Source organism: Gekko japonicus, unplaced genomic scaffold (genome assembly GCF_001447785.1).
Source record: "Gekko japonicus isolate JY-2015 unplaced genomic scaffold, Gekko_japonicus_V1.1 scaffold289, whole genome shotgun sequence".
Classification (NCBI taxonomy): Eukaryota; Metazoa; Chordata; class Lepidosauria; order Squamata; family Gekkonidae; genus Gekko; species Gekko japonicus.
Genome location: NW_015174282.1, coordinates 549,163 through 575,329, shown reverse-complemented (window position 1 = coordinate 575,329; position 26,167 = coordinate 549,163). Strand labels below are relative to the sequence as shown.

General features: G+C 39.6%; 1 protein-coding gene across 13 annotated transcripts in view; it reads right to left on the bottom strand.

Annotated features, from left to right (window-relative positions):
* Nucleotides 1–5,288: 5,288 nt before the first annotated feature.
* EYA1 (EYA transcriptional coactivator and phosphatase 1) overlaps nucleotides 5,289–26,167 on the bottom strand; it is a 132,282-nt gene continuing 111,403 nt past the window's right edge. For all 13 annotated transcript variants that reach the window (XM_015423876.1, XM_015423880.1, XM_015423881.1 and 10 more), the window contains 6 exons: nucleotides 21,069–21,127; nucleotides 20,704–20,864; nucleotides 20,251–20,365; nucleotides 18,735–18,856; nucleotides 16,909–17,009; nucleotides 5,289–5,964 (listed from right to left, as the gene is read on the bottom strand). In XM_015423876.1, coding sequence (XP_015279362.1) covers nucleotides 5,884–5,964; nucleotides 16,909–17,009; nucleotides 18,735–18,856; nucleotides 20,251–20,365; nucleotides 20,704–20,864; nucleotides 21,069–21,127 — 639 coding nt within the window. In that variant the 3' untranslated portion in view covers nucleotides 5,289–5,883. The remainder of the gene's footprint in view (nucleotides 5,965–16,908; nucleotides 17,010–18,734; nucleotides 18,857–20,250; nucleotides 20,366–20,703; nucleotides 20,865–21,068; nucleotides 21,128–26,167) is intronic.

Genomic DNA, 26,167 nt, shown 5'->3' with positions numbered 1-26,167 from the left:
ACCTTGTGTTGAGTATCTGGCATGATTTTAAGCTCTAAAATGGTCTCTGGTCAGTTGTATTTTTTTAACCATAGTAGTAATGCTTAAAACATGCTGGTTAAAAAAAAAGAGGATAATTCAACATATACACAGCCAGTGGCTTTCCACTGCATGTTTGTGGTATTCTTTCTAAAGAATACAAGGATGTGGAATTTGCAAGCCTTCAGCTTCTTGGTGGTAATCCTCTTGAGCACATGGTTCTGAAAATCCAGATGACAAACTGATTAGTGATATCTTTAAAGAAATAGCTTGAAATGATGTCTTAATATAAGAACATAAGAACATAAGAGACGCCAATATTGGATCAGGCCAAAGGCCCATCCAGTCCAACACTGTGTATCACACAGTGGCCAGAAATACCAGTGCCATCAGGAGATCCACCAGTGGGGCCAGGACATTAGAAGCCCTCCCACTGTTGACCCCCCCAAGCACCAGAGCATCACTTGCCCCAGAGTCCCTATCTATACCTTGTGGCTAATAGCTGTTGCTTTTCTACAGGGAGGTGGATTGAAATTGTCCACTGAGACCATGGCTAGTGACATGGACTGCCTGACAAGGTCTCGAGATTGCAAGAGGAAGGTGGCAGGCTTAACCAGTATGGGAAATTACAGCTGTTTCTATACAAATGCTCGAAGTGTCCGAGGTAAAATCGGGGAGTTGGAGTGCTTGGTGTCAGAGGGAAAAATAGACATTGTGGGTATTTCAGAAACTTGGTGGGATGAGGAAAATCAGTGGGATACGGTGATTCCCGGTTATATATTATATCGGAAGGATAGGGGGGGAAGGGTTGGAGGTGGGGTGGCTCTGTATGTCAGAGAGGGTATAAAGTCCAGAAAGATCGAGAGGCTAAGAGAATTGGATTCGCTTCTTGAAGTTCTGTGGGTTGAAATAGGGGGGCCAAAAGGAAACTTAACACTGGGAGTTTGTTATCGCCCACCGGATCAAAAGATAGAGGAGGATTATAAAATGATGAATGAATTAAAGATAGCAGCTAGACAAAAACACTGTGTCGTAATAGGTGATTTTAACTACCCACACATTGATTGGGTCAATATGTGTTCTAGTCGAGAGAAAGAGATTGAGTTTCTAGACACTCTAAATGACTGTGCTATGGAGCAGATGGTCATGGAACCTACCAGGGGAGAGGCGATCCTTGATTTGGTCCTAAGTAACACTCAAGACCTGGTGAGAGATGTAAAAGTGATTGCACCGCTTGGGAACAGTGATCATAATGTTGTTGAGTTCAACATTTGTACAAATAGGGAATTGGCCAAAAAGACTCACACAACCACTTTTAACTTTAAAAGGGGTAATTTTTCTGATATGAGGGGACATGTGGGGAGGAAACTGAAGGGAAAAGTAGAAAGGGTCAAAACCATTGGGGAAGCTTGGAAACTGTTTAAAACTACAATTCTAGAAGCTCAAATAAAATATATTCCGCAGGTTAGGAAAGGCACAAACAGGTATAAGAAAAAGCCTACATGGTTAACAAACAAAGTAATGGAAGCTGTAAAAGGTAAAAAGGATTCCTTTAAGCGGTGGAAAGCTAGTCACAGTGAGGCTGATAAAACGGAACACAGGCTATGGCAAATAAAATGCAAGTCTGTGGTCAGGCATGCAAAAAGGGAATATGAGGAGCATATAGCAAAAAATGTAAAGACCAACAATAAAACTTTCTTCAAATACATTAGAAGCAGGAAACCAGCCAGGGAGGCAGTGGGGCCCTTGGATGACCAAGGGGTAAAAGGAGTACTGAAGGATGATAGGGAAATGGCTGAGAAGCTAAATGCATTTTTTGCCTCTGTCTTCACTGTGGAAGATGAGAAGTGCTTGCCCACTTCAGAACCCCTGATTTCGGGAGGGGTGTTGAAAGACCTGAGTCAGATTGAGGTGATGAGAGAGGAGGTCCTACGACTGATAGACAACTTAAAAACTGATAAATCACCAGGCCCAGATGGCATACATCCAAGAGTTCTGAAAGAACTCAAATGTGAACTTGTGGATCTCTTTACAAAAATATGTGATCTTTCATTAAAATCTGCCTCCATTCCTGAGGACTGGAAGGTAGCTAATGTCACTCCCATCTTTAAAAAGGGTTCCAGAGGAGATCCGGGAAATCCTTATTAAGGAGAGATTTAGTAGGCACATTGATGAACAAAAACTATTGAGGCAGACTCAGCATGGGTTCTGTAAGGGAAGATTTTCTCACTAACCTGTTAGTGTTTTTTGAGGAAGTGAACAAACATGTGGACAAGGGGGACCCAATAGATGTTGTTTACCTTGACTTCCAGAAAACTTTTTATAACGTTGCTCATCAAAGGCTCCCAAGTAAGCTTAACAGTCATGGGATAAAAGGACATGTCCTCTTGTGTATCAAAAACTGGCTAATTAGTAGGAAACAGAGAGTGAGTATAAATGGGAAATGTTCTCAGTGGAGGGTGGTAAGCAGTGGGGTACCACAGGGCTCAGTACTGGGTCCGATGCTTTTTTAACTCTGGGGCAAGTGCTTTGTATTCTTAGTTCTTGGGGAGGCAACAGTGGGAGGGCTTCTAGTGTCCTAGCCCCACTGGTGGACCTCCTGATGGCATCTTGTATTTTTGGCCACTGTGTGACAGAGTGTTGAACTGGATGGGCCATTGGCCTGATCCAACATTGGCTTCTCTTATGTTCTTAACAGCTGTGCGTAGGATGGAGAAAGTAAAATTCATCCAGGAGATAAGTCTTTAATATGCCACAAATCAATTTTATTAATTTAAACACAAAATGAATGGAGGAAAATTTCTGTACAGTATTGTGGACACAACACACTTTTTGTACAATAAGGCCCAGACAAACTTTTTTTAGTCACATAATGACTACAAAAATAAAACAAGGAAAAAAGTAATTGTCCATCATTATTTTGCTTGAAGCAAAAAAAAAATATTACATCTAATTACAGCCCCTGTCTTTGAAAGACTTTAGTATGTACTCAACTTCATAGACTGTGAATAGTCCCTGAATTGGATTGCTCTTGGTGAATATGGTTGATGAAGACAAGGGGCCATATTTGATAGTCAAACAATCTGAAAAAAAATCACAAAATAATTATAAACGGTAGCAGCAATATACATCCTCCACAAAGTGAGGATGTTGCATCATAGCTACTGCTGTTTCTTCACTTGCAGCTGGCTTAAAAGCTGGTGTATTTTGCAAAAAACAAAAATTGAGAAATTGGAGAAAGAACTAGAAAAGCTGAGGGTTTTTTTTTTCTTATGAAGACATCAGTGAAAAAAAGACACCAAACTTCAGACCAATAATTTGGATGCATGAATCCAGTGCAGACATAACAATGGGCCTCTCTCATCTGTGGTTGTAAGACTGGAAGGAGATTGTGAGACTGTGTATTCACTCCCCCCTCCCAGATCTCCCCCTTTGTAAAGTTCTACCTCTCATTCTGATGCAGAAGAATTTTGGTTAAACTTGGACCTGGTTAGTTGTAACTGTGTTAACATAAGTGTCAATGTATGCCTTCACTACAGTTAAGATGGGATGGAGGAGTTTGCTCTGGGGATGGGCTGGGAGAAGGGTATGCACATCAACCACAGGTAAAACAGTCATCTCCTGTTAAGTCTACGCTGGTCTAAAATAAAATGGATTGCATTTTTCATGGTCTTCATATTTGACAGAAGACAAATACAGTTCAAATGTAATATAAGCTGGTTATGAACATGAATGCAGTCTAACAAAATTGGCAATAACTGTTTTATTGTGCCCATTGCCAGCAATGGACCAATAGAAGTTTAAAATATCAGGCGCAGCTTTTATTTAACAGTTTCTAATTTCATCACAGACTGTAAGTTTAAAAAGAAATTTCAATTAAAAATGCTCACATTTTTCCAAAGCTTGAAAGTCTGAAGAGGCAGATTTCTTTAATTTTCTTTAATTTTTCTTTTCTTTAATTTTGGGCTATATTGTAGCTTCAGACTCACTAAAACTGCAACTTTCATTATGGTCTCACAGTAAACATAAGGGAGTTCTATGAACTTCGACTGTTAAAACTCAAAATCATCATCATCTACCCTCCTTCAAAATATCTCTATGTCTTATGCCAGGGTTGTGTTTGGTAGGTCTGGTACTTACCAAAAAACCTATAACTCTCATTATGCCATGCCCTCCCTCCTTTTTACAAATTTCTATGTATTATTTCAACAATTCAAAGATTTTAGCAAGTAAATAAACTTTTAAAACACTGCTTGTTTGGAGAGTAGGAATAAAAATTGCCAAAATGTTACTTAAAAAAAAAAAGAGATGGAACCCAATAGAACAGTTTCAGCCTATCTCTAGTTATTGTGCATTTACTTTTAAATACCTTATTTGCTTTCGTTTTTATTTTTTTGAGTTCATGAACAATTTCTTTTATTATTTTAAAAGGCAAGAGACATTGTATAAAATATTTTTTCTAATCCTTTTTCCTTTGGGGGAAAATTAATAAATTTAATGATTAATTTCTACCATGTTCAGTATCTTGTCAGTAAAGAAAATAAAATGAAAAGAGCAGAACATGGCTTTTACTTTGCAGATGTGCAGATTCTAATGGCAACTTCTTGCTACACAGATTGTACTCAGTTATATATAGCACAAAATACATGTGCTTCAAATCAGTTGAGAATTCATATTTAAGCTTCATTTTCTGCTTTTCTTGGAAAAGTACATTGAAACAGTGAAATATTAAGCCTGCATATTATTTTAACATTTTAACAAGAAAAGCAACAAATTAAATTTGTGCACTATTTTCAACTGACATGAAGTGTACATATTTTGTACCTGGATGTCTGTGCACAAAATGCCGATGGGAAGCAACTCCATGATGGGCAGGGTATAAGGAGGGGAAAGAGTCACTGTTATTTTGATATTGCAGAGTTACCAAGAAAAAAAAAAACTGAGAAAAGAACAGAAAGCATAAAAATCAATTCCTTATTGACACTTGACATCCATGCTTTTGGTCTTAACAAATTGATCTAAAAAAAATCCATTATCTACATGTTTATACACAATACTTTCAGTAAGGCACTGCACAATAGCTTGTGCACACACTGCCTCATACTTCACCAGAAAGTCATTACTACCTTTCAATAGCATTTGCCTAAACAATATGTAAAACATTATCCATTCATTACAAATTTACACAAAAACATTCTTCCTGTACACGATTGTCTCAGTGATGTACCTATTTGCTTAAATTAGACATAATTTTAAACTACTTTGCCATGTGCTAAAATCAAAATATTTTTTATTATCAGAAGGCAACGACTCAGTATAGCCTTTCATCTATCATACATATCCACATTTACGTGATGATGTCAAAACAGAGTCTGTTCATAAATAAGTAATAAGATTTACAGAGTACCCTTAGTATGAGAAACTAAAAAAAAGTAAACCTTTTTTTTCAAGAAATGTATCCATGGGATTTTGTTTTTAAAAAGCGCAGTCTTTGATGTGCAATCAAGTTTGCTGAAGTATAAGAAGGTATGTGTGCCACACTGAAGAGTCTAGAAACCTCAAAGCAGCCCCCCCCCAGTCTCTTCACAGGTATGAACCTTTCAATGTAGCAAATGTGATAAGGACACATTGTTAAAACATTCTCATCATGGCTTGTTTTCATTGGATTCACAGCACTAGAATCAACAGCTGTTACTGAAGAAAGAGACATGCTCCTCCGCTTACTGGAAGGGCAAAGGTTAAGACCAGTTGCAGCTGTACGTCAACATGATGAAATCACAAAGTTCTCCAGTAGGCCAGTGCTGATACAAGACATAGGCACACTGTCCATAGGCATGAGGAAAGTTCTGGGATTACAAAGTGCTACTATAAGTACTCCAGTTCCAAAGCATGATGAAGGGCCATAAGGTCAGAATGGCTTGTGATCCTCCAAAACGGCATGGCATGCTATGAAAATACAAAAAGAAAGTAAGGGGACAAAGTTCCATGTTATTTTAGCAGCACAATTGCATCAAGAAATTTAAAATGGAAGAAGCAAGCAAATTACCATGTGGGAAGAGCAGAAAAAAGGAACAATTCAAGATTTTAAAAGTTTGCAATAAGTGTAAGAGGCAAAGTAATATGTTAAAATGTTTACAGAGATAAAACATATTAAAATTGAACAACATATTAAAATTGAATAAATGAAAAAGAACATAAAATCATAGTGTTTAACCATTATTCCGGCTTCTGTTTTTTACATGACTACAATGACAGCCTCAAATGGAAACTATTTGGATATTACTCTTTATTAAGAATTCTAGGCTCTGAGAGACAGTAAACATATTTTGAGTCTCAAACTGGAGTAATGTGCCCCCTGTTGTCAGGATAAAAAGCTGTTATTACAGGACATACAGTCTTCAGCAGTTGTACCTCTACATAGACAAGCTTTCTACCCTCCTCATTCCCAGATAATTCCCAAGAGGAAACAGGAATAACTCACTCTGAAGAGCAATATGTGTTTTCCCTAAGGTCTTATGTAGAAGTACAGAAAAATATCCATGACATGTAAAGTCATACCAAGGTGAGAGTTTGCTGCTATACATTATTACACACCCCAGCTCTGCTAGTGTCCCCTCATCATAATTTCATGGTTGATTTCTTTGTGAAAAGACTTTATAAATTCCCCTGCCCCCCAAAAAGGCTTCAAGAATGCAACAAAATTAGTACATTAAATAAGGAATAATTTAGGACAAGAAAACCAAGCATTCTGAGGTTGGATCCAAGGCTCCTTGGCTGCTTTTATGAGCACATCTGCTGTGCTTGTTTAGGATGGCATATATCAACATCCACATAACTGTATCTTCAGTAATAATGCCAGCATTAGATACTAGGGATGGGTATGAACCTAAAAAATCCGGTTTGGGGTGGCCCCTGAACAGAACCGAGCCAACTAGATACACTTTCTACCACCATCCTACTTGAACATTACACTACTTTATCTCCTCTTTCCAGATAAAGCACTTGGTATTTCATCACATCACACCAGAGGTTTCCCTGATTTTTAAGAGCAAATTTTTAGTAGCATAAAAAGTTCCAAAGGGAAAAAGGTTTGGAAAAAAATGCACATGGAACCCAACAAGCAGCTGATTGCCATTTAAGTAATTCCCCCAAAATGCAGTTCTGCCTTCTTATAATTCATAATTCAATAGTCTGAATGTTCAAAAATAATTAAGTGAGCAAACTGATAATTTCTCTTCTCATTAATACTCTGTGATCTAACTATTCAGTCTAATACTCATAAAACCCCAACAAATATGCAGCTAAATTGCCTTTATTTATGAAACAAATTTGAGAAAAATATTTTGGAAAAAAATTAAGACTAGTTTCTTAAAGAAATGTAGAAGATGAAGAAGAGATTGGATTTATACCCCGCCCTTCACTTGGAGTCTCAGAGTGGCTTACAAGTTTCTTTCCCTTCCCCTCCCCACAACAGACACCCTGTGAGGTAGGGGGTGCTGAGAGAGCTCTTTCCAGAACTGTCCTTGAGAGAACAGCTCTGACAGAACTATGGCTTGCCCAAGGTCATCCAGCAGCTGAAAGTGGAGGAGTGGGGAATCAAACCCAGTTCTCCCAGATTAGAGTCCGCACACTTAAATACACAAGTTCTTCTAAACTTACATGGCACATATAGGGATGTATCCCTAAATGATGTAACTTTTGGTGAATAAAATGAATCAAGTATAGTTCACTATCAAAACATACTCTTTTATAACTCTTGCTGACAGGTGAATAAAGCAACTTCAAAATGAAGAATCAAAATATATCACTGTGATGCCCCAATCACATTTAAGGTAATCGTTTTCTAGTGATTCATATTATACCAGCCAAGGTTCACACCCCTTTTAAAAACTTTCCCATATGGAATTTTAAAAAGATGAATATTTATGTTTCATTCCACTAGCTAAATAAAGAGCAGACTTGAACCTCAGATCATAAGCATGTTTGCAAAACACCTGAATAAACCAGAAACAGGAATATCAGGAAAAAACACATATTACATCATCCACAAAGGCTGATGGTTTGATTGTGAAAACTTGTTCTCCTTAAGCAGGCCTTTTAATGACAGCAAAATATATTTTATATAAATGAAGAAAAAAAGACAGTAGTCATCAAACAGAAAACATTTAAGTCATTGGAAAAAAAAATAAGGCATTAAACATGTACAAGTAATGTACAATTCCCATCGTGCAAGTGTAAGGGGCTTTCTGCTGGAGCTGACACAATAAATAAATAAATACAAATAATGCTGATAGCTCAGGATTAGCTGACTCCCAGGCTCATGCTCTGGAGTGGTTTGTGGCTAAAAAGCTAAAGATTGGACTTGGGGGGGGGAACAGCTTTCTGAGGACCAAATTAGACAACTAATGCCCCCCCCATGCTGTTTTGGTCAGAAAAATGCGATGGGGCAGGAGTTGTCCAGAACCAGGCCCCATAATGCCCTTAAAAGACACTTCTTTTTGTTGTTCAGTCGCACAGTCGAGTCCGACTCTTCGCGACCCCATGGACCAGCTCCCGCCAGGCCCTCCTGTCTTCTGCTGTCCTCTGAAGTTGGCTCAATTTCATGTTCGTTGCGTCGATGACACTGTCCAACCATCTCATCCTTTGCCGTCCCCGTCTTCTTTGACCTTCAATCTTTCCCAGCATCAGGGTCTTCTCCAGTGAGTGCTCCCTTCTCATTTGGTGGCCAAAGTATTTGAGCTCCAGTTTCATTATCTGGCCTTCCAGGGAACAGTCAGGGTTGATTTCTTTTAGGATTGACTGATTTGATCTTCTTGCAGTCCATAGTTCAAAAGAATTTATTCTTCGACGCTTGGCCTTCCTTATAGTCCAACTCTCGCAGCCATACATGACTACTGGGAATACCATTGCTTTGACCATGCGGACTTTTGTTGGCAGGGAGATGTCTCTACTTTTTATCATGCTGTTTAGGTTCGCCATCGCTTTCCTCCCAAGGAGCAGGCGTCTTTTAATTTCATGGCTGCTGTCACAGTCTGCGGTGATCTGGGATCCCAGGAATGTGAAGTCTGTCACTACTTCCACGACTTCCCCTTCTATTTGCCAAGGAGTGATGGGGCCGGATGCCATGATCTTAGTTTTTTTGATGTTGAGCTTCAAGCCCACTTTTGCGCTCTCCTCTTTTACCCTGAGCAGGAGGCTCTTTAGGTCCTCTTCACTTTCTGCCATTAGAGCGGTATCGTCTGCATATCTGAGGTTGTTGATCTTTTCCCCAGCAATCTTAATTCCCGCTTGTGATTCATCCAGGCCAGCATTTTGCATGATGTACTCTGCATATATATTAAATAAGCAAGGTGACAATATTCATCCTTGTCGTACTCCTTTTCCTATGCTAAACCAATCAGTTGTTCCATATCCGGTTCTAACTGTTGCTTCTTGGCCCTTATACAGGTTTCTCAAGAGACTTGTGAGGTGGTCTGGTACTCCCATCTCTTTAAGGACCTGCCCTAGTTTGTTGTGATCCACACAGTCAAAAGCTTTAGCATAGTCAATGAAGCAGAAGTAGATGTTTTTCTGGTACTCTCTTGCTTTCTCCATAATCCAGCGAATGTTGGCAATTTGATCTCTAGTTCCTCTACCTCTTCGAAACCCAGCTTGTACTTCTGGCAGTTCTCTATCCATGTACTGTTGAAACCTAGCTTGTAGGATCTTGAGCATGACCTTGCTAGCTTCAGGACACTTCAGGACTCTACAATATGGAGATGCATTCCTCAGGGGAAGCCAGGGATAGCATCTCATCTACTTTGGCCCTCAGTTCTTTAATAAGGTAGGCATGACTCCATCTAGCTTCAAGCTCCATTTTTTGTATCATTCCCCATTAGTTAACTTGTTTTAAATATATAGGAAACACACACACACACACACACACACCTACACCACTAGATAACATAAATTCTGCATAATTCTCAAACCAAGCTCTCCCAGTGGTGCATTATGGTATGATTTTATATATTACACTTTTGGATCAAGGAAAATTGTCTGGTTTCATTTTCTTAGGCAATGGGAACTGCAGTGAGAAGTAACAGTGACTAGGAATGGGCACAAACTGGGGAAATGGAGCTTTGGGGTGGTTTGTGGTTTCTCATGAAACACAGTTTGTAGACCCTCCATGAACTTTTCCATTTACCAAACTGGTTCAGGTTCATGAGGTTTGTGCAGCTTCCAAGCTTGGGGGGGGGGAGAGAAGGGAATTTGTTTGTTTGGTGTAGTGGTTAAGTGCGCGGACTCTAATCTGGGAGAACTGGGTTTGAATCCCCACTCCTCCACTTGCACCTGCTGGATGACCTTGGGCAAACCATAGTTCTGGCAGTTTCTGTCACAGCCCCACCTACCTCACAGGGTGTCTGTTGTGGGGAGGGGAAGGGAAAGGAGTTTGTAAGCCGCTTTGAGACACCTTTGGGTAGTGAAGGGCGGGGTATAAATCCAATCTCTTCTTCTCTTCTCTTCTTGTATGTAATAGATGCAAGCCAGTTCAGTGGTGCCTTTTGCTCTCCCCGTGAAAGCTGCAGAAGCTCTCACAAGTGAATTTAGAAGGCATTTAAATACTTTTGGAGTTCACTTGTGTCATGCCGTGGTGGTGGCATGACTTGCCAGTGAACTCAGAGACCTTTTTAATGCCTTCTGAGCTCACTGGTGAGTCATGCTGCAGGGGTGGCATGGCTTTAAAGGGTTCCTGACTGATGCCTTGTTCACCAGCATGTCTGGCCCACAAACCCTCTTATGAACTGAACTACTGCAAAAACCATAGCGGTTTACGAACAGCGTGATTGCATAAATTGCAGTTTGCAAACACAAACCGGCCCAGTTTGTCATGAAATTTGGTTCATAATTCAGTTTGTGCCCATCCGTATTAGTGACTCTGCCTGACAGAGATGTTGTCTTTCATCCAGAAATGGTTATACTAAAACAACTGGAGAACATTAGAGGAGCCCTGCTGAGTATACTTGCGCTAGCATTCTGTTTACAGCAGTGGCCAGCCAGATACCTGAGGGAAGTATACAAGTGGGCAAAAAAGCAACAGCTATCCCGTCATCTGTCTCCACCAGACTCTGCTTGGAGGTTGCATTTAGCTGATTCACAGAAACTGATAGAGGCATTTCTAGTTAAATCTTGGAAGATGTGTGGGAGGAAAGGTTTAAACACTCTGCCCTAAGTAAGGTCTTCTGTTCTTATATGAAAATGTGGCAACTAAAATTTTTACATCCTAGCACAATCATGATCTCAGTTATCTTTAAATCTGTCCATAATCATAAAAAGAAAAATTGTAATCTGGGACTGTCAATAACCAAGCATTCTGTTACATTCTACATGGAATTTTCATAAAGAGATGAATTTCCAGAAACATATAAAGACACTGAATTTAATGTATCATGACTCTGACTCCACTTTATAATCTCAGCTGCATAAATGATTCTCATTCAGATAGGTCTCTCCCATGTACCATTATTACTTAGCCTGAATATTTTAATTGTGTCATTTATTTATTTTATTGATTTCTATCCTGCCCATTCCGGCCTAGGCTGGCTTAGGGCGGTTTCCAACAAGATAAAACTTCATAATACATAAAACACATTCATCACAATTGATACCAATTTAAATGAGTCATACAATAATACAAACAATGTTAAAATCAACAGTATTAAAGTGCTAGAAATTCCAATATTCAGTAGTTCTGTTGGTCCGCTTCCATTCTGGGGGAGAGGGAGATGGACCGGGAAATAGTCTCAGGGACCTACTGCCCAGGGCTTCCACCATAACTATCAGTTGTTATTTGTGGTGATGGTGATGATGGCAGCAAGTGGCAGTGGCTCCAAAAGCCTGGCGGAAGAGCTCCGTCTTGCAGGCCCTGCGGAACTGTAGAAGGTCCCACAGGGCCCTGATCTCCTCTGGGAGCTCATTCCACCAGAATGGAGCCACCACCAAAAAGCCCTGGCCCTAGTTGTTGCCAATCTGGCCTCCTTAATACTCGGGAGGACCAGTCGGTTCTGGGTCCCTGAATGCAGTGCTCTCCGGGGCATATACGGGGAAAGGCGGTCAGATATGTCGGACCCTGGCCATAAAGGGCTTTAAAGGTCAAGACTAGCACCTTGAAGCGAATCCGGTATGCTATAGGCAGCCAGTGCAACACTTTTAGCACAGGCTGGATGTGTTCCCGTATTGGGAGTCCCATCACTAGCCTGGCCGTGGCATTTTGCATCAGCTGCAGCTTCCGGATTTGCGACATTATAAAACGAGTCTGCAGGAAACAATGGCTTATAGGAAGGTGACAATGACATGACTTATCCAATCTGAGTGAAATGCAAGAGAGTGTTGCATCCTGTGTGAATCGTATTTATTTTAATCAATCAAAAGGGATACAATAAAAATCCATGGTGAAAGTGGTCATTTAAAAGATACACATTTGATTGACAAGTTCATTTACAAGTAAACTGCATGATATTCAGCTTTCTCTTATGCAGATTCAGCTTTTTCAGTTTGTAGCAAATATGCTGTAATATGTTATTGCCCAATAAAATCTAGCACAGTTTGAAATACAAATCTTAGTTCTGGCCTATATAAAAGTTTACCACTGTTTTTAACAGTGTATGCAGCACATCAGTTTCTCAAGTAGTTTGAATATTTGGGGATGAGAGGTTTTCAGCTATAAACTAAGAGCTGGTTAAAACAGAAGTTGGTCATTTTAGAAGGAAAAAGTGAAAATCCATGGTAGTGATTATTAGGAAAGCTACTACAAAGAAAACAGCAGGTATCATAATGCCATTCTATAGATCTAAGATGCAGCCACATTTGGAACATTATGTACAATGATGGTTATTCAAAAAGGTCCAGAAAAATCTACCAAAATGATCAAGTGGTTGGAGCAGCATTTCTACTGAAATGACTATGAGCTATTTAGTTTAGCAAAAAGATGGGAAGTAATGACAGAAATTTATAAAGTTATGCAAGGTGTGGACAAAGTAGCTAGAGAGACCACTTTTCCCATCTCCCAGCATCCTAGAATTAGAGACACCTGAAAAGAAATTGTGGATATTAGCTTCTGGACAAACAAAAGGAAGTAGTTCTTCACACAATGCATAATTAACTTGTGGAATTTACTGCCACAGGTAGACATGGCAACAAGCTTAGATGGCCTAGAAATGGAATTAGGCATATCAATGACTATTGGTTATGATGGCTAAATAGAACTTCTGTGATGAGAGACAGTGCAGCTCTGATCTGTGGAGCAACAGTAAGGGGAAGCTTTTGGCTTCTGTGCCGTGATTGTGGGATTCCTACAAGCATCTGGTCAGCCACTGCATACAATTAGTCTAGATCAGGGGTCTATGACATTTGTGAGCCTGAGAGCACCTTTGGAATTCTTGACACAGCATGGTGGGTGCAGCCACAAAATGGCTGCTTCACCATACTTCTGTTACACAGTGAAGATCCTTGTGCTGTGGTGGCAGTTACTGACAAAGCAATGTTTTTAAACTCTGCACAGCCATCAAAAGCCTTGCTGGGTAAAAGCCCCACCCGGCCCCACTCACTTTCTAAAAATACTTTGTGGGTACCAGGAAAGGTGTCAACAGGAGCCACAGTGCTCACGGGTACCATGATGGAGACCACTGGTCTAGGTAGATCTTTGATCTGATCCAGCATGGTTCTCGTTTTCTTATATTTATGTCTTACCAGTTCCCCACATATAAATGAGATAATATATTCAGTAGAAGTAGTTACTGCTACATGGTGATGTATTAAACAGTGGAGGAAAAGTAAGGCTTTCCTCCCTTGCCTATCTGTCTTTGTACTACTAGAGAATTAAGGATAGGGGATTCTCATATAAAATTAGATGGTACATGATTTGTCAACATCTTTTCAATAAGCTGCTAAGACAATCCATTGCAATCAGAAATGGGTTTGTGAAAGTATATCGGCATTTATATTGGTGTATATGAAGTTTAATTGAGAAAGCAGATTGGTAAAATGGGCTGGCTGATGTCATACTTCAAGCCCATGGAAAAAACATATGTTAACTATATGATCGTTTGTCAGTCTTAGGCTGTGGTCAGACGACAGGATTGGTGCAGTCTGGGGGTCCTCTACTTATGCCGTATTATGTTGTAATGGAAAGTTTTGATCACACATTCCACCATGAACTGACTTTACCGCTCGGTCGCTCCATGGTCGATTGTTCAGATTACTGCTGCAAGTCAATCACGGAGTGAGCTGTTGGGCAGCATCCTTATTTAAAAATTGTCTTTCAGGCATGCTCAGAAGTGCTTAACCGAAGCACTGTTCCATTTTGACAGCTCCATGATCCCTCCGCCAAGTACTGCAGCCGCTCTTAGTCTCCGGTGCTTCACCTCTCTTACTTGGACTACAGATTTACATGAAAGGAGCCCTATTGAATTAAGTGCATTTACTCTTGTGTCAACCACAGGATGCTCTCACTCTGCTAACACAATTTGCATGGGGAAAAGTGGGATGGGGGGTAGGGTTGCCAGTTCCAGGCAAGGAAACTCCTGGAAATTTGGGGATGCAGCCTGGGGAGAACAGGGACCTCAGTGGGGTCCAATGCCATAGAGTTCACCTTCCAAAGCATTCGTTTTCTCCAGATGAACTGATCTCTGCAATCTGATGAACATATAGCCCCCTCCCCCACTTTAGCCAAGGTCCATGCTTAGAAAGCCCTGCACACAGTTTGGGGGGCAGATATTCAGCCCAAGTTTGCTCAGAAGTAAGGCTGCCTGGATTTTAAAATTCTTCCAGTTTTCCCCAAGTCTCCCTGTATTAAGGATGCTAACCTCCCCAGGCTCCCTGCCAATATGGGAGCCTATGGACTATTTACATGAATTTTCCATCCCAAGAAACAGGACAGAGGGGTTGGGGGGGGTTATCACTCAAAAACAACTCCGGGGGGCTCCCAATCCACACAGAATGTTTGGGTGCAGAAACACACAAGAGGTGATTCACAACCCTGGGGCAAAGATCCACTCATGCACACAACGCTAACTGCATTTTTAAAAAGGTGTAAAGATGGAAGTGAGCGATCAGACTTCCCAAAAGGCTTGAGCTTGCAAGAGAGCGTTCAGATATCCGGAAATGTGCAGTGGAAGTGATGACATGCATAAAGACCAGACTTTCCCTGGGGTCAAATAACTTCTATTCGAAGATGGGTTAGAACAGGGTGCCAACTATTGGGGAACGGAAGGCAGATCATGCACTTTAAATCCGGAAGGGAACAGCAATGACATTGGATCAAACTGCTCGTCTGACCACAGCTTTAAACAGAGTATTGGAATGCCTGTGAAAAACTGGATATTATGCCTCTGTATCCCTTTAAATCACATTTCCACTGAATCTCCAAGATTCCACTCAGTATTTGGAGCATCGTAATTGTGCTGCCTCAAGCACTGGATGAGGATGTAAGAAGAGATATGAAAAATTAAATCGATCCAATTGACAAACAGCTGGAAGCTGAAGATGACTTCATGGATGCTTGTCTGGCAGCTGTGAAGGGATGGAAAGCTGACTCGACCCTCAGTAACAACTGGGATGATGTAAAACTAGTATGTATAATTAGTATGTAAACATAGCTCATGCAGATGTCTATTTCTTTTAATCTTAGTTTGGACTCTGATTATATTGATTGCAAGATCTGCACTGGAAAGAAAATGTGCCATTCCATAGTTATACAACACCAGCCATGCACTGTGGATGTGTTACAAAGAGTGCAGCCCTGACTTTGGCTCACCTCTCCCTGCAACACAGGGCTGGCTTGGTTCAACAAAACAGAGAAAGTGCATTTGCTGTGGTGGGCAGAGCCAGCACAGTTTGTTCTCTCCCCAGAAGAACAAGGGAAATTGGAGGAAAATCTCCCTGCTGGCTGCTATGGGAGCAACACAACCACAGGCTGTCCTTTATTATTTTGGCCTTGGGGCAAAGCCACAATTGAGACCTTTAAGTTGCAGGCATATAAATATAGTCACGGAGAACTTGAAAAGTAGTATTTTTGAGGTGAGGTAAGAATCTGAACAGTTGTAGACCCAGGGAGATGTTTTTCTTAGGCATGAATACATATAGTTACCAAATTCCTTGTTGATATAATTCCACTGATTTCACTGTAGTTTTGCCAGGACAAAAATTTGGCTGTTTCCTTGTGTCCTAGACTGGAAATTCCTTCCGGCAACAAATAATACATGAAAGCAATGCCTCTAGAGGATGCTTTGTACTAGTGATTTCCTGTGTTCCTCTTCCTGCCTGCAGCCCCTTTTGATCCCTGGGAAGATGACTCCTTGGGCTGTATTATCCACATGGATAGACTGTTCTGTGGCTAGGGGACTTCAATGAGAGGTGGGAAGAAGACGAATTTGTCCCGCCTCTCTCTTCTGTCAACATGGCACCTCTGACAGGAGGAAATGATCTGACCTACAATGTGAGCATTGAGTAAATGTTTGTATTTCTTCTGCATATTTATTTAATTATGAGACTTTAGCAATATATTTCTTTGCCAAGAGTTAGGATCTGGTGGTCCGGAAGGGAAAAGGACCCCTTTTCAAACCCAAAAAGTCTATATTGGGAATTACAGAACGTGCTATGAGGAGAACTGGACAAGATTGCCCTCTCCCATCGTCTTGTGAAAGTACCAAGGCTGATTAGATGCAACCAACAGTCTATAAATGTGAATGAATTTAAATAAATTAAAACATTCAAATTTTCAGGTATGACATATGTTTATTTAAAAGCAAGCCATTGGTCCTTTAATTGTGAAAGCACTTAAAATCTGAAAACTATTTAATTAAAATTAGTCCAACTATAGATGTAGTTAAGGACATGTAAACCTTGCCTCATTACCTTCTTGGCTCCTTGTTCTTCTTCCACACCATCCCCTATAACAACATATACTACTTTTCTTCCAAACCTTTGAATTATGCGCTCAAAACAGCTTTCTTTTCCTGTAAACAAGCATAGATAGTACTAAAGACTGTGCAACTGAAGATATACAATCTAATCTGAATGGTGGGGAACCATATTGTCTTTTATTTAAATTAAGAACTCAAACAAACATGGCTGCAGATATTTTATAATGTGAAATAGTTATATCAAGGGACAAGGGTCTATATTTGAACTAAAGATAGCATATGTGTCTTTCATCTAAGTTGCTTTCCCCAATTAGCTGTTTACTTTTCTGCTTTCTTTTTATGCATGTTAAGGCCCAAACAGATGTAACATAATTTATGATTAAGACATTCATAAAAACAAAGAAAACTAGATCAGCAGTCTCAAACAACTGCTTTGAAGACTGGGGAAGGCTCACTGGTTGAAGGAATATTTTACCCTTTCCTTCTATGCATTTTCCACAATTTAAAATGCCCTCCAAAGCTGAAATTAGCTTGGTGTGGGAAAAAGATAGTTCAATTGATTGTACCTGTATCCTCTCTGCTGCTTTGGAAGGTCACTTTAAATAATGGAAAAGACATGGGAAGCAAGACTAAGGTACCTTCTAACCTTCAACCTTTACCCAGTCTTCAAAGTTGCCACCTGGAGCTGAGAGCGTTTTAAAAACGATGGAAGATCTATTCACAGTTCTTTTGTGTTGTGGCTGGTTTTTCCCTTGGTACTTGATTAAAGAGGTCCTAAGAATCTTACCATATCTAGTAATGGACCTTCATATAGGCTACTACCTCCCCCCGAGGATTTTGGGGCAAATTTCTTATTGCCAGATTTGCATATTCTCAGTTATTTCAAGAGATCTTAAAGTTTCTGCGCAACAATACCTTTTCTGTGTGAATCATCAAAGCTACCAATATGTGACAACTATACAAGTATAATTGTAAAAATCTAGCATTAATTAATATAATTGATCTTGTAAAATTAAATATTCTTTTGACATACTATGGCATACTACCTTTGAAGATGGTCAGAAAAGAACTTATGGTTCAGAATACAGCAGACATTAACTAGGATGTACAGGGTGGAATGTGTCATGTCAGTGGTAAAGGTCCCTCCTTGTATGCCCTTGGGATCTGACTCAGGGTATCTGATGAACCATCTTCTTTTATCTGAATTTGCCTATCCATTAAGACATTCATCAAAAGATCTCTTCTTGCTGCCGCAAAAGGTGACAGTCAAGGACAGGAGCTTTCCTGTAAATGCAAACTTTTCTTTATACAGCACTATTATTTTTGTATTTTATGGATAAAATTAAAGTGATATCTGTCTGGGATTTTGGGGTCAAAGTGTGGAAATCAGTCCACAGTTACAGTGCTGTTCTTTTTTTGTATGGTACCTTTGGTTGCTGTTGTAGTATTCTATTATTTTTTATTCTTTGTTTTATATCTCCTTGTATGTTTAGAGAATTATGAATGTGGAATATAAACATTATTAATAATAATAATGAGTGGTAGAAAACAACACATTGATGATGAATGGAGTAATGGTCCATACTGAATCTGCTTAACTAACTCTATTGTGTCCTAAAATTAAAACTTAGTTTACTATTAGCATGAAAAACAGAATGCACAGAAATGCTGCATGTTGTACAGTTTTGTTGTATATGTAACTATAGAATAATTTAAAATTATATTAATGCATTAGAAAAAAGATACTCAGGAATCACTTCTCATCTGCAAGTACAGCCTCAAGTAATAACTCTGCTTACTGTAAAAAACCCAACTCACCTATTTTAGTTGCACTGTAAATATTTTCAATTGGAAATACCACACCTAAGCCATATAGCAAGACTTTTGCAAGAGCTGGAATAAGCTGAGTAGTCGTCACTAGAATATTCACACAATTTGTCCTAAAAAAAGAAAATGATCCCTTAATAAATCCAAAGGCATGCTGGTTTTTGGAAGGGTGTTATAGTGCCAGTTTCAAGACCTGGAAGTATGGGAAAGGGAATCAGCACAAATTTTGGGCAGAAAAAGCTCAGGTATTTTCACAATAGACCAATGGTACTTCTTTGTTCTGGGGGCGGTGCTAGCATGAGAAGATACCCCTAGAACATTGTCTTGGAAAAGCAGCATGGATTAGTGCTGCTAAAAGAGCACAAGTCAGCATCACCAGGCAAAGTGCAATACATCAGTTGCAATGGGTCCAATTAGGGGAAGGGGCCAAGGGTGCTTTTTGAAATTACACATAACTGAGGCAGACTTGTAGTTTATGCAGCAGCTAGCCTACTGTGAGTAATAAGTGACTCAGGAGACGAATCACAGACTGCACCTATTTTTTTTTCCTATTATTTTCTCTGCTACTTTCCAGTCCCTGCCCCAATTACAGAGTTTCCAGTCCAGAAGCCAGCGTACAGCACTGTGCACCTTTAATCTTGGCCCTTTATATCTCAACAGTTATAGGCTGTTTCATAGACAGTTGCTGAGACAACATGATAACAGCTAAGCAGCAGGTCTGGCATAGGAAGTAGTGTTTGGGATAGAAAGAAGGCGAGAAAAATGCAGAACAAATGCAGAACAAATGAAGACAAAAAGGATGAGAAGGGAGGCAAACTGAACACCCACTTCAGACTTATTTCCCATGTTATAATAAAGCCACTTTTGCAAGAAACACTAATCAAACTTTATATTTCACACATCTGCCTTATAATGTTAATGCTAACTGTTTTTTCAGTTTCCACTATTCCCTAGCATGGAAGAGGCTAAGCTTTCCAAGAGGTTAAAATGCAATTGCCATTATGCACCTGTAAGACAAGGGTGGCATTCAGATATCATGAATAAACCATAATTTATTCACAACGAGAAAGAGACAGGAAGTTATTTGACTCATGTGCTTCCTTCCCCCTTCCCTTGTTCCTTTGTACACCATGCTGAGATCTTCCTGGCTTAGAACTAATCAAAAATTCTCATGACATCTGACAAGGATTCCAAACCAGGATTAAGTCTGAAGTTTTCTGATGCTTGTCACAAACAAACCATGGTTTTTAAGGATTGCTAGTGATGTCTGAATGCACCCAATGCCACTAAACAAAAGCAGAAAAACAAATCTGTTAGATCATCCAGATTTAATTGCCACATTTTAAAGGGCCATGATTTCACACAACTATTTCCAGCAATACATAGTGCATTAACCACAAGCACAAGTCTTAAGGAAATATGGTATCTCAGGGAAGACCAAGCATCATTTATAAAGTTTTGTATTTGAAGTCTTTCCATATGGCAACCTTAACTTGACTCTGCTTACCTAGAATGAATTAGAGTGAGTGCTTTCAGTGCAAGTGTTAACCAAGAATCTGTAAGGGCTTCAATTTCCGCTCTGAGTTGCAACCAAGCTTCTCTCTTTGTTGGACCCAGAAGACCTGTGAGGGAAAAGAGCAAGCAATGTAGTGTTTGCATAGGAGCAAAGACCATTTACCAGCCCTGACCTGGATGTCCCAGGCTAGCCCAGTCTCATCAGATCTCGGAAGCGAAGCAGGGTTGGCCACTGTTAGTATTTGGATGGGAGACCACCAAGGAAGTCTCTTGCTTTGGAAACCCTACAGGGTTGCCATAAGTTGGCTGCAACTTAAATGGCGCTTTCCACTACCAACGCCATGCCTGATGACTCTGTAGAGCATGCAGCTCTAAACAGCACAGTAAATACAGTCATGGTATAAAGGTTCAAAAGGCAATGATACAGTCAGTGACAGACACTTGCCTCCAACATTATTTTTGTAGGTGTTGTAGATTTCTTTTACTCGTCTGTAACGGAAGGCCAGTTTTCTCATCCAGTCCACTCCTCCACGCACACCCGTTGCTAGGCATAAATTAGCACTGGTGGCCGCTGCAGGGAAGCCATCTGTTCCGAAGTTATAGGTGCTGGTTTAGATATAATAAATTTAAAATATGTGTATCAACAGAATGTACCAGACCAGGTTAACTCAATGCTACTGTAGCAGTTTAGCTGAATTGCAAAGTCAGAAAAACAAGTTTGGCTTAGAATCAATTTTTTCCTTTAAAAAACACATCATTTCCCCAGAGACAGCTGGCAATACCACTGACATCTGAACAATTTCGACTTACCTTAAATCTTGGCCATTGTCATCTGATGAAACATCATCAATGTGAACTTGGTCACACTCCTACAATGAATGAAAGTTGTCATTATGTTTACTTTTACTTGTCAGCTGTAATTCAACAAAGAATTTATATCATTGGAGATTTATTTATTTAGAAAATATATCAGTACATATATTCTATTTCTATATCGCTGTAACGGAAGAAACATGTTAGGTGCTTTCATGAAAAAACAGATTTTCACGTTTGCAGAGAAAGGCAGTTAAAAACAATTAGCTTGTGTGTTTCTTACGTACTCTTGTCCCCATTCAGATGCCTTCGGATGTCAAGCTACTCTCTAAGCTGTTTCAGACAGTGCATGTGTATAACTAAAACCAGACATTTTGGTAAATGCAACATAATAGAAAAATTAAACCTGATGCTAACCACCAATGAAATTATGACCTCTGATTGCTGTTGAGCCACACACCAACACAGCCTGAGGGCAACCTTTCAGAGTAGTGCAGACAAAATCTGTTACTTTTTCCCCATTCATCTGAAAGCTGCAAGCTTCTCTCCTTCCCTTTCTACCGCCCCATGAATTCAACTTAATGCATGAAAACGGCAAGCCCACACTGCAGAAGCATTAAAAAAACCTAGAACATATTATTATTTTTTTCCTTTCCTAGTAACTTCTCAACTTAAATTTCACATGCTTATTTAGGTGTATCTGCTTGAAAACTGTCAACAAAATATGCTGTGTGCATCAATACTGAGCACAAATATTATTAGTGTTTGATATTTGGTGAGCAACCAGAGCTCTTCCAGAACGGCAGTTTAATTACATCCCAAGGTCGAAAAGCACTATATATTTTAGCCATTTAAATAATCCTCTCCTAATGGGAAGACCATTATTAAAGATGATGCATTTTTAAAAGTGCTAAAACACTGGAGCCACATATTTTCGTGTTTCTGGTTACCTCTGAACAAATTTCTTTCTCTCTACGGACTTGTGAGGGAGGGAGGGGAGACAGAAGTGGAAAGAAACTCAAAACAGCTGTTCCCTAACAGAATTAAAATTGTGACCCTTAACCCCTGTTCTAAAACATCTATTTTCCAGCCAACCTTCTCCCAGCAAGAAGCAAGCTCCAAGGAGGAAAAGACTTTGACCTCATAACCTTCTCCTGCTCTCCTGAGGTCAACAACCTTAGATAAGAAAAAAAAGGCAAAAAGTCTATGTGGCCTCACATGATGGCTGTGAGTGTAAGGTTTTTGAACACAGATTGCCTTTTGAGATCATACCGCAGAATAGCTGAATGCAGCACTGGCAGTGAAGCACTGGCAGTGAAGTACTGGATGGGGGTGGGAAAACAAAATGAATTATTATTGTTCGGTGCAAATGTTGCTTGAAGGGTTCAGTCCAATAGCATAGAGTTAAATAAAAATAAATGTGAAAATAATTATTTTTAAAAATTACATGAGTAGAACTTTATTCTTTTTTCCAATGTAAGCTACTCCCTGTATTCTTTCCTCTTAAACTTAAACATGATTTTATATCTAGTTTAATTCAAAATGAAAAGTGAATAAAGAAGGGGGGGGGGAATCACAGAAATTCATTTCCATGCAAAATTCTGGGACTCATGCTATTCAGTCTCTGCTGAACAAACTTTTAATGTAAAATAGACCAAGATAATACACGAACATGAACGTAAGCATTCAACAGGGAATAAATTAACAGATGTAGCATTATCTGCCTTAGCCTGCATAGGCACAAGTTTAGTACATTTTCTGTCACTCAACACTTTACACATCCAAGTATGAAAGTAGGAAAGTCATTTTTTTTCATCTTCTCAGAGCAGAAGATGCTGGTAGAGATAAATTCAGTATTATTAGTTTGAATTTTTGAACAATTGAATGGGTCAGATCCATGAAGGGATTTTCACGGATGGTGGGTTCCCCCCCCCGATTCTTCTTAACCGGTGCAGATTTGAATCTCCTCCCTCATGTTGTTCTGAGGGGTCCCCTTGTCTCCAAATAGAAGCACGGGAGGGGATTTGGGACTGTAGTAGTAGTAGTAGGAGAGAAAACAGTTGACCTCTGTGGACAGAAATCCCTTATGCCTGTAGAAGATTTTAGTATGATCCAAAACACTGTGAGGGGTGTAAGGCAAGAATCAAATGTTCAGGAACAGAGCAAGCCTGATACATTACATCCATCAGCTACTCAATGGAGGAGGAAATAGAAAATGCTTCCTGATATACTTCTAAAAAACTTTTAAACAGGAGGAAAAATTGCTGCTTTTTTGTGAACTCGCACGTAATAATTAGGATTACCTTTTGCAAGCAGCCAGCCACTACCTAGATTATTTCTTCATTTTATTAACTACTACTGCTGCTGCTGCTGCTACTACTACCCATTAAGTTTTAAAATACAGTTACATAAACAGCAATTATCACTTTTTGTAAACTATAAGAAGACACTGAGTTGTCTATGGCCACCCATGAATATTGTAGCTGGGACTTGAACCCAGGTCTTCTGTTCTTTGATGTAAAACTGAAACTGCATAGGCCTCATTAGAGAAGAATGCACTATATGAAGTGCAGCCAAGAACAGCATCTTGATAGGCAATAAAACTTATCTGAATGTTTCCCACCTTTTGAGTGAAAATGTTTAATGTTCTTTAATGCTACTTTAAGTGTTGAGTGAGGAAAACACGTGAGGTGGATTAGAAGAGCACTTTTGGGGGGATTGTGATGACTAAGGAAGGAAGATAGGGAAAAGCTACAGGGAAAAAATGCAGAGACAGACAGATCGGGATGGGAACAATAGAGAAAAAGAAAAGAAGGACCAAGACCAGCTCAGGAGATGAAGGAGAAGGCATAATGAAAAAGTAAACAAGAGGAAAAAACTTTAGAGACTTCTAATTTAAAAGGCACTGAAAAAGACAGACGGTTTATAGAGGTAATTCCTGGGTATTGGAGAAGAAAAACATTTCTTTAAAGCCTAGGAAAAGATAAATCATTAAACAGCAAATTCAGCTGACAGAATCCAATTATCCTCTAACTGTTAATGAATCTATTCTATCTATTCTTTAAACATCCTGTGTTTGTTTTTGGCTTTGGGGGATTTTTGTTAGGAAGCAGAAGGAAGCATTTGAAGCATTGTTAGGTTAGGTGTAATTAAGTGTCAACAGGTTTACAAGACTTAAGTTTTGAAAGCCTTAATTTGTTGAATGGTGACAATTGGGATTTGATTCAAATGAACTTCGGTGGCATGACTGACAGCCAACCTCACCTCTCCATCAGTATACTTTTGAAAAACTTTTATTTACTGACAATTTCAAATGCTGTCAGACAATCTTGTGTGTGTGTAAAGTGTCGTCAAGTTGCAACTGACTTATGGCGACCCTACAGATCTGCATCAAAAACTACTGTTTAGACATATTGCCCTGAGCATTTTGGAGGAAGAGGGATAAAAATGTAATAATTAAAACCAATTCCATGTTATACTTATATAAACAAATACAATCACACATAATAATGGGTGTGTGTGATTTATCTTATAACAGGTCACAATATTTTAATAAAATAAATCAAATATCTCTTTTTCTGTTTATATTTCTTACAATCAAAGTGCATAGTATACCTTGACGAATCTGAGTATCTGAAGAAACACAGTTGTTAATAGTTTGCATGCATGTCTGAAAATTATTTATCTGAACAAAGCCTTCTGAAGGTGACATCCTGCAATAGCTCCTTGTACAGAGCATTATCTAGTAGGGCTCCCACCTGGTGAAATGGCCCACACACTTATATCATTCCACAGAATGTGTAAAGCAGGACTGTTCAGGTGGACATTCTAATGAAGGGAATAGGGATGTAGTAAAATGGAATTGTTCAGTGGGGCACTTTTTAATAAAGGGAATAAGGCTCTATTGCAATAGTCTGTGAAAAATCAATATACCAATTCCATTTGTATATGCTGTTGCTTTTATTATTTTGTTATATGTTGCATCAAATTTTCTTTAGTTGGAACCATAGCATAAGGTTTATAAATTGATTCCCCCTTTCAATGTGTTTTGCTTATCAGGATTCAGACATGGAGAATTTTTTAAAAAGTAACAACAACTAACTACTACTACTACTACTACTACTACTACTACTACTCAGTATGGCTAAATACTACTCAGTATGTCTAAATAGTAGTACAGTGCCTTTATAATCAAAGCCCTACAGGACAGAGTAATCACTTCTTTATTCGCTCAAATAATTCACACAAGCAAATGAATAGTACTCCACTGGCAGAACCAGAGAAAGTAAAGTTTTAAAAAAGTAAACTAGAAAGATAATAAATCAAACTTCCTTCCTTTATGTGGAATCTGCCATATATCATCTTCCCTTCAGATTAAGCTACAGTACCCAGATTGAATTTGAGAGCTGTGACTGACCCAAGGTCACCCAGCTGGCTTCAAGTGGAGGAGTAGGGAATTGAACCTGATTCTCCAGATTAGAGTCTGTCACTCTTAACCACTACACCAAACTGGCTCTCAACAGGGTAGAGAGAACAAAGGACACCAGCCTCACACAAAGTAAAGCCAGAGGGCATGGAAAGAATAAGGCAGTCAATTCTGCCAGCAGCTTCTCCCAAAGGGATGAGAAGGAGGCACCAGTAGCTGGTTTCCCAATCAAACTGGATATATGGATTGCAAAAGGGTGCTGCCTCCCTTCAGTACTATGGTTAGAGTTGACAGCTTCTGTCTTAGATACTCCTGATTTGGAAGTGGAGCTTAGGGAGGGCAGGGCTTGGGGAGGGGAAGAATCATAATGCCATAGAGTCCCGTCTACCTCCAAATCAGCTATTTTTCCCCATGTGGACTAATCTCTGTCGTCTGGAGATCAACTGTAATTCCAGATCTCTAGGCCCCACTTGGAGGGTAGCAACTCTGACTACAGTGGTGGCTACTACTGATATGTGCCTGGCCATGTAGGTCTTCTTTGGCTGCAGACACACGGAGCATTAGCCATGCTACTGAGACAGATGATAGGCGGATTTTCCAGGCGCGATCACACCGCAACATCTGGGAAGCGTAGAGCTCCCATGGCGAACCCGAGGCTTCCCACCGAAGA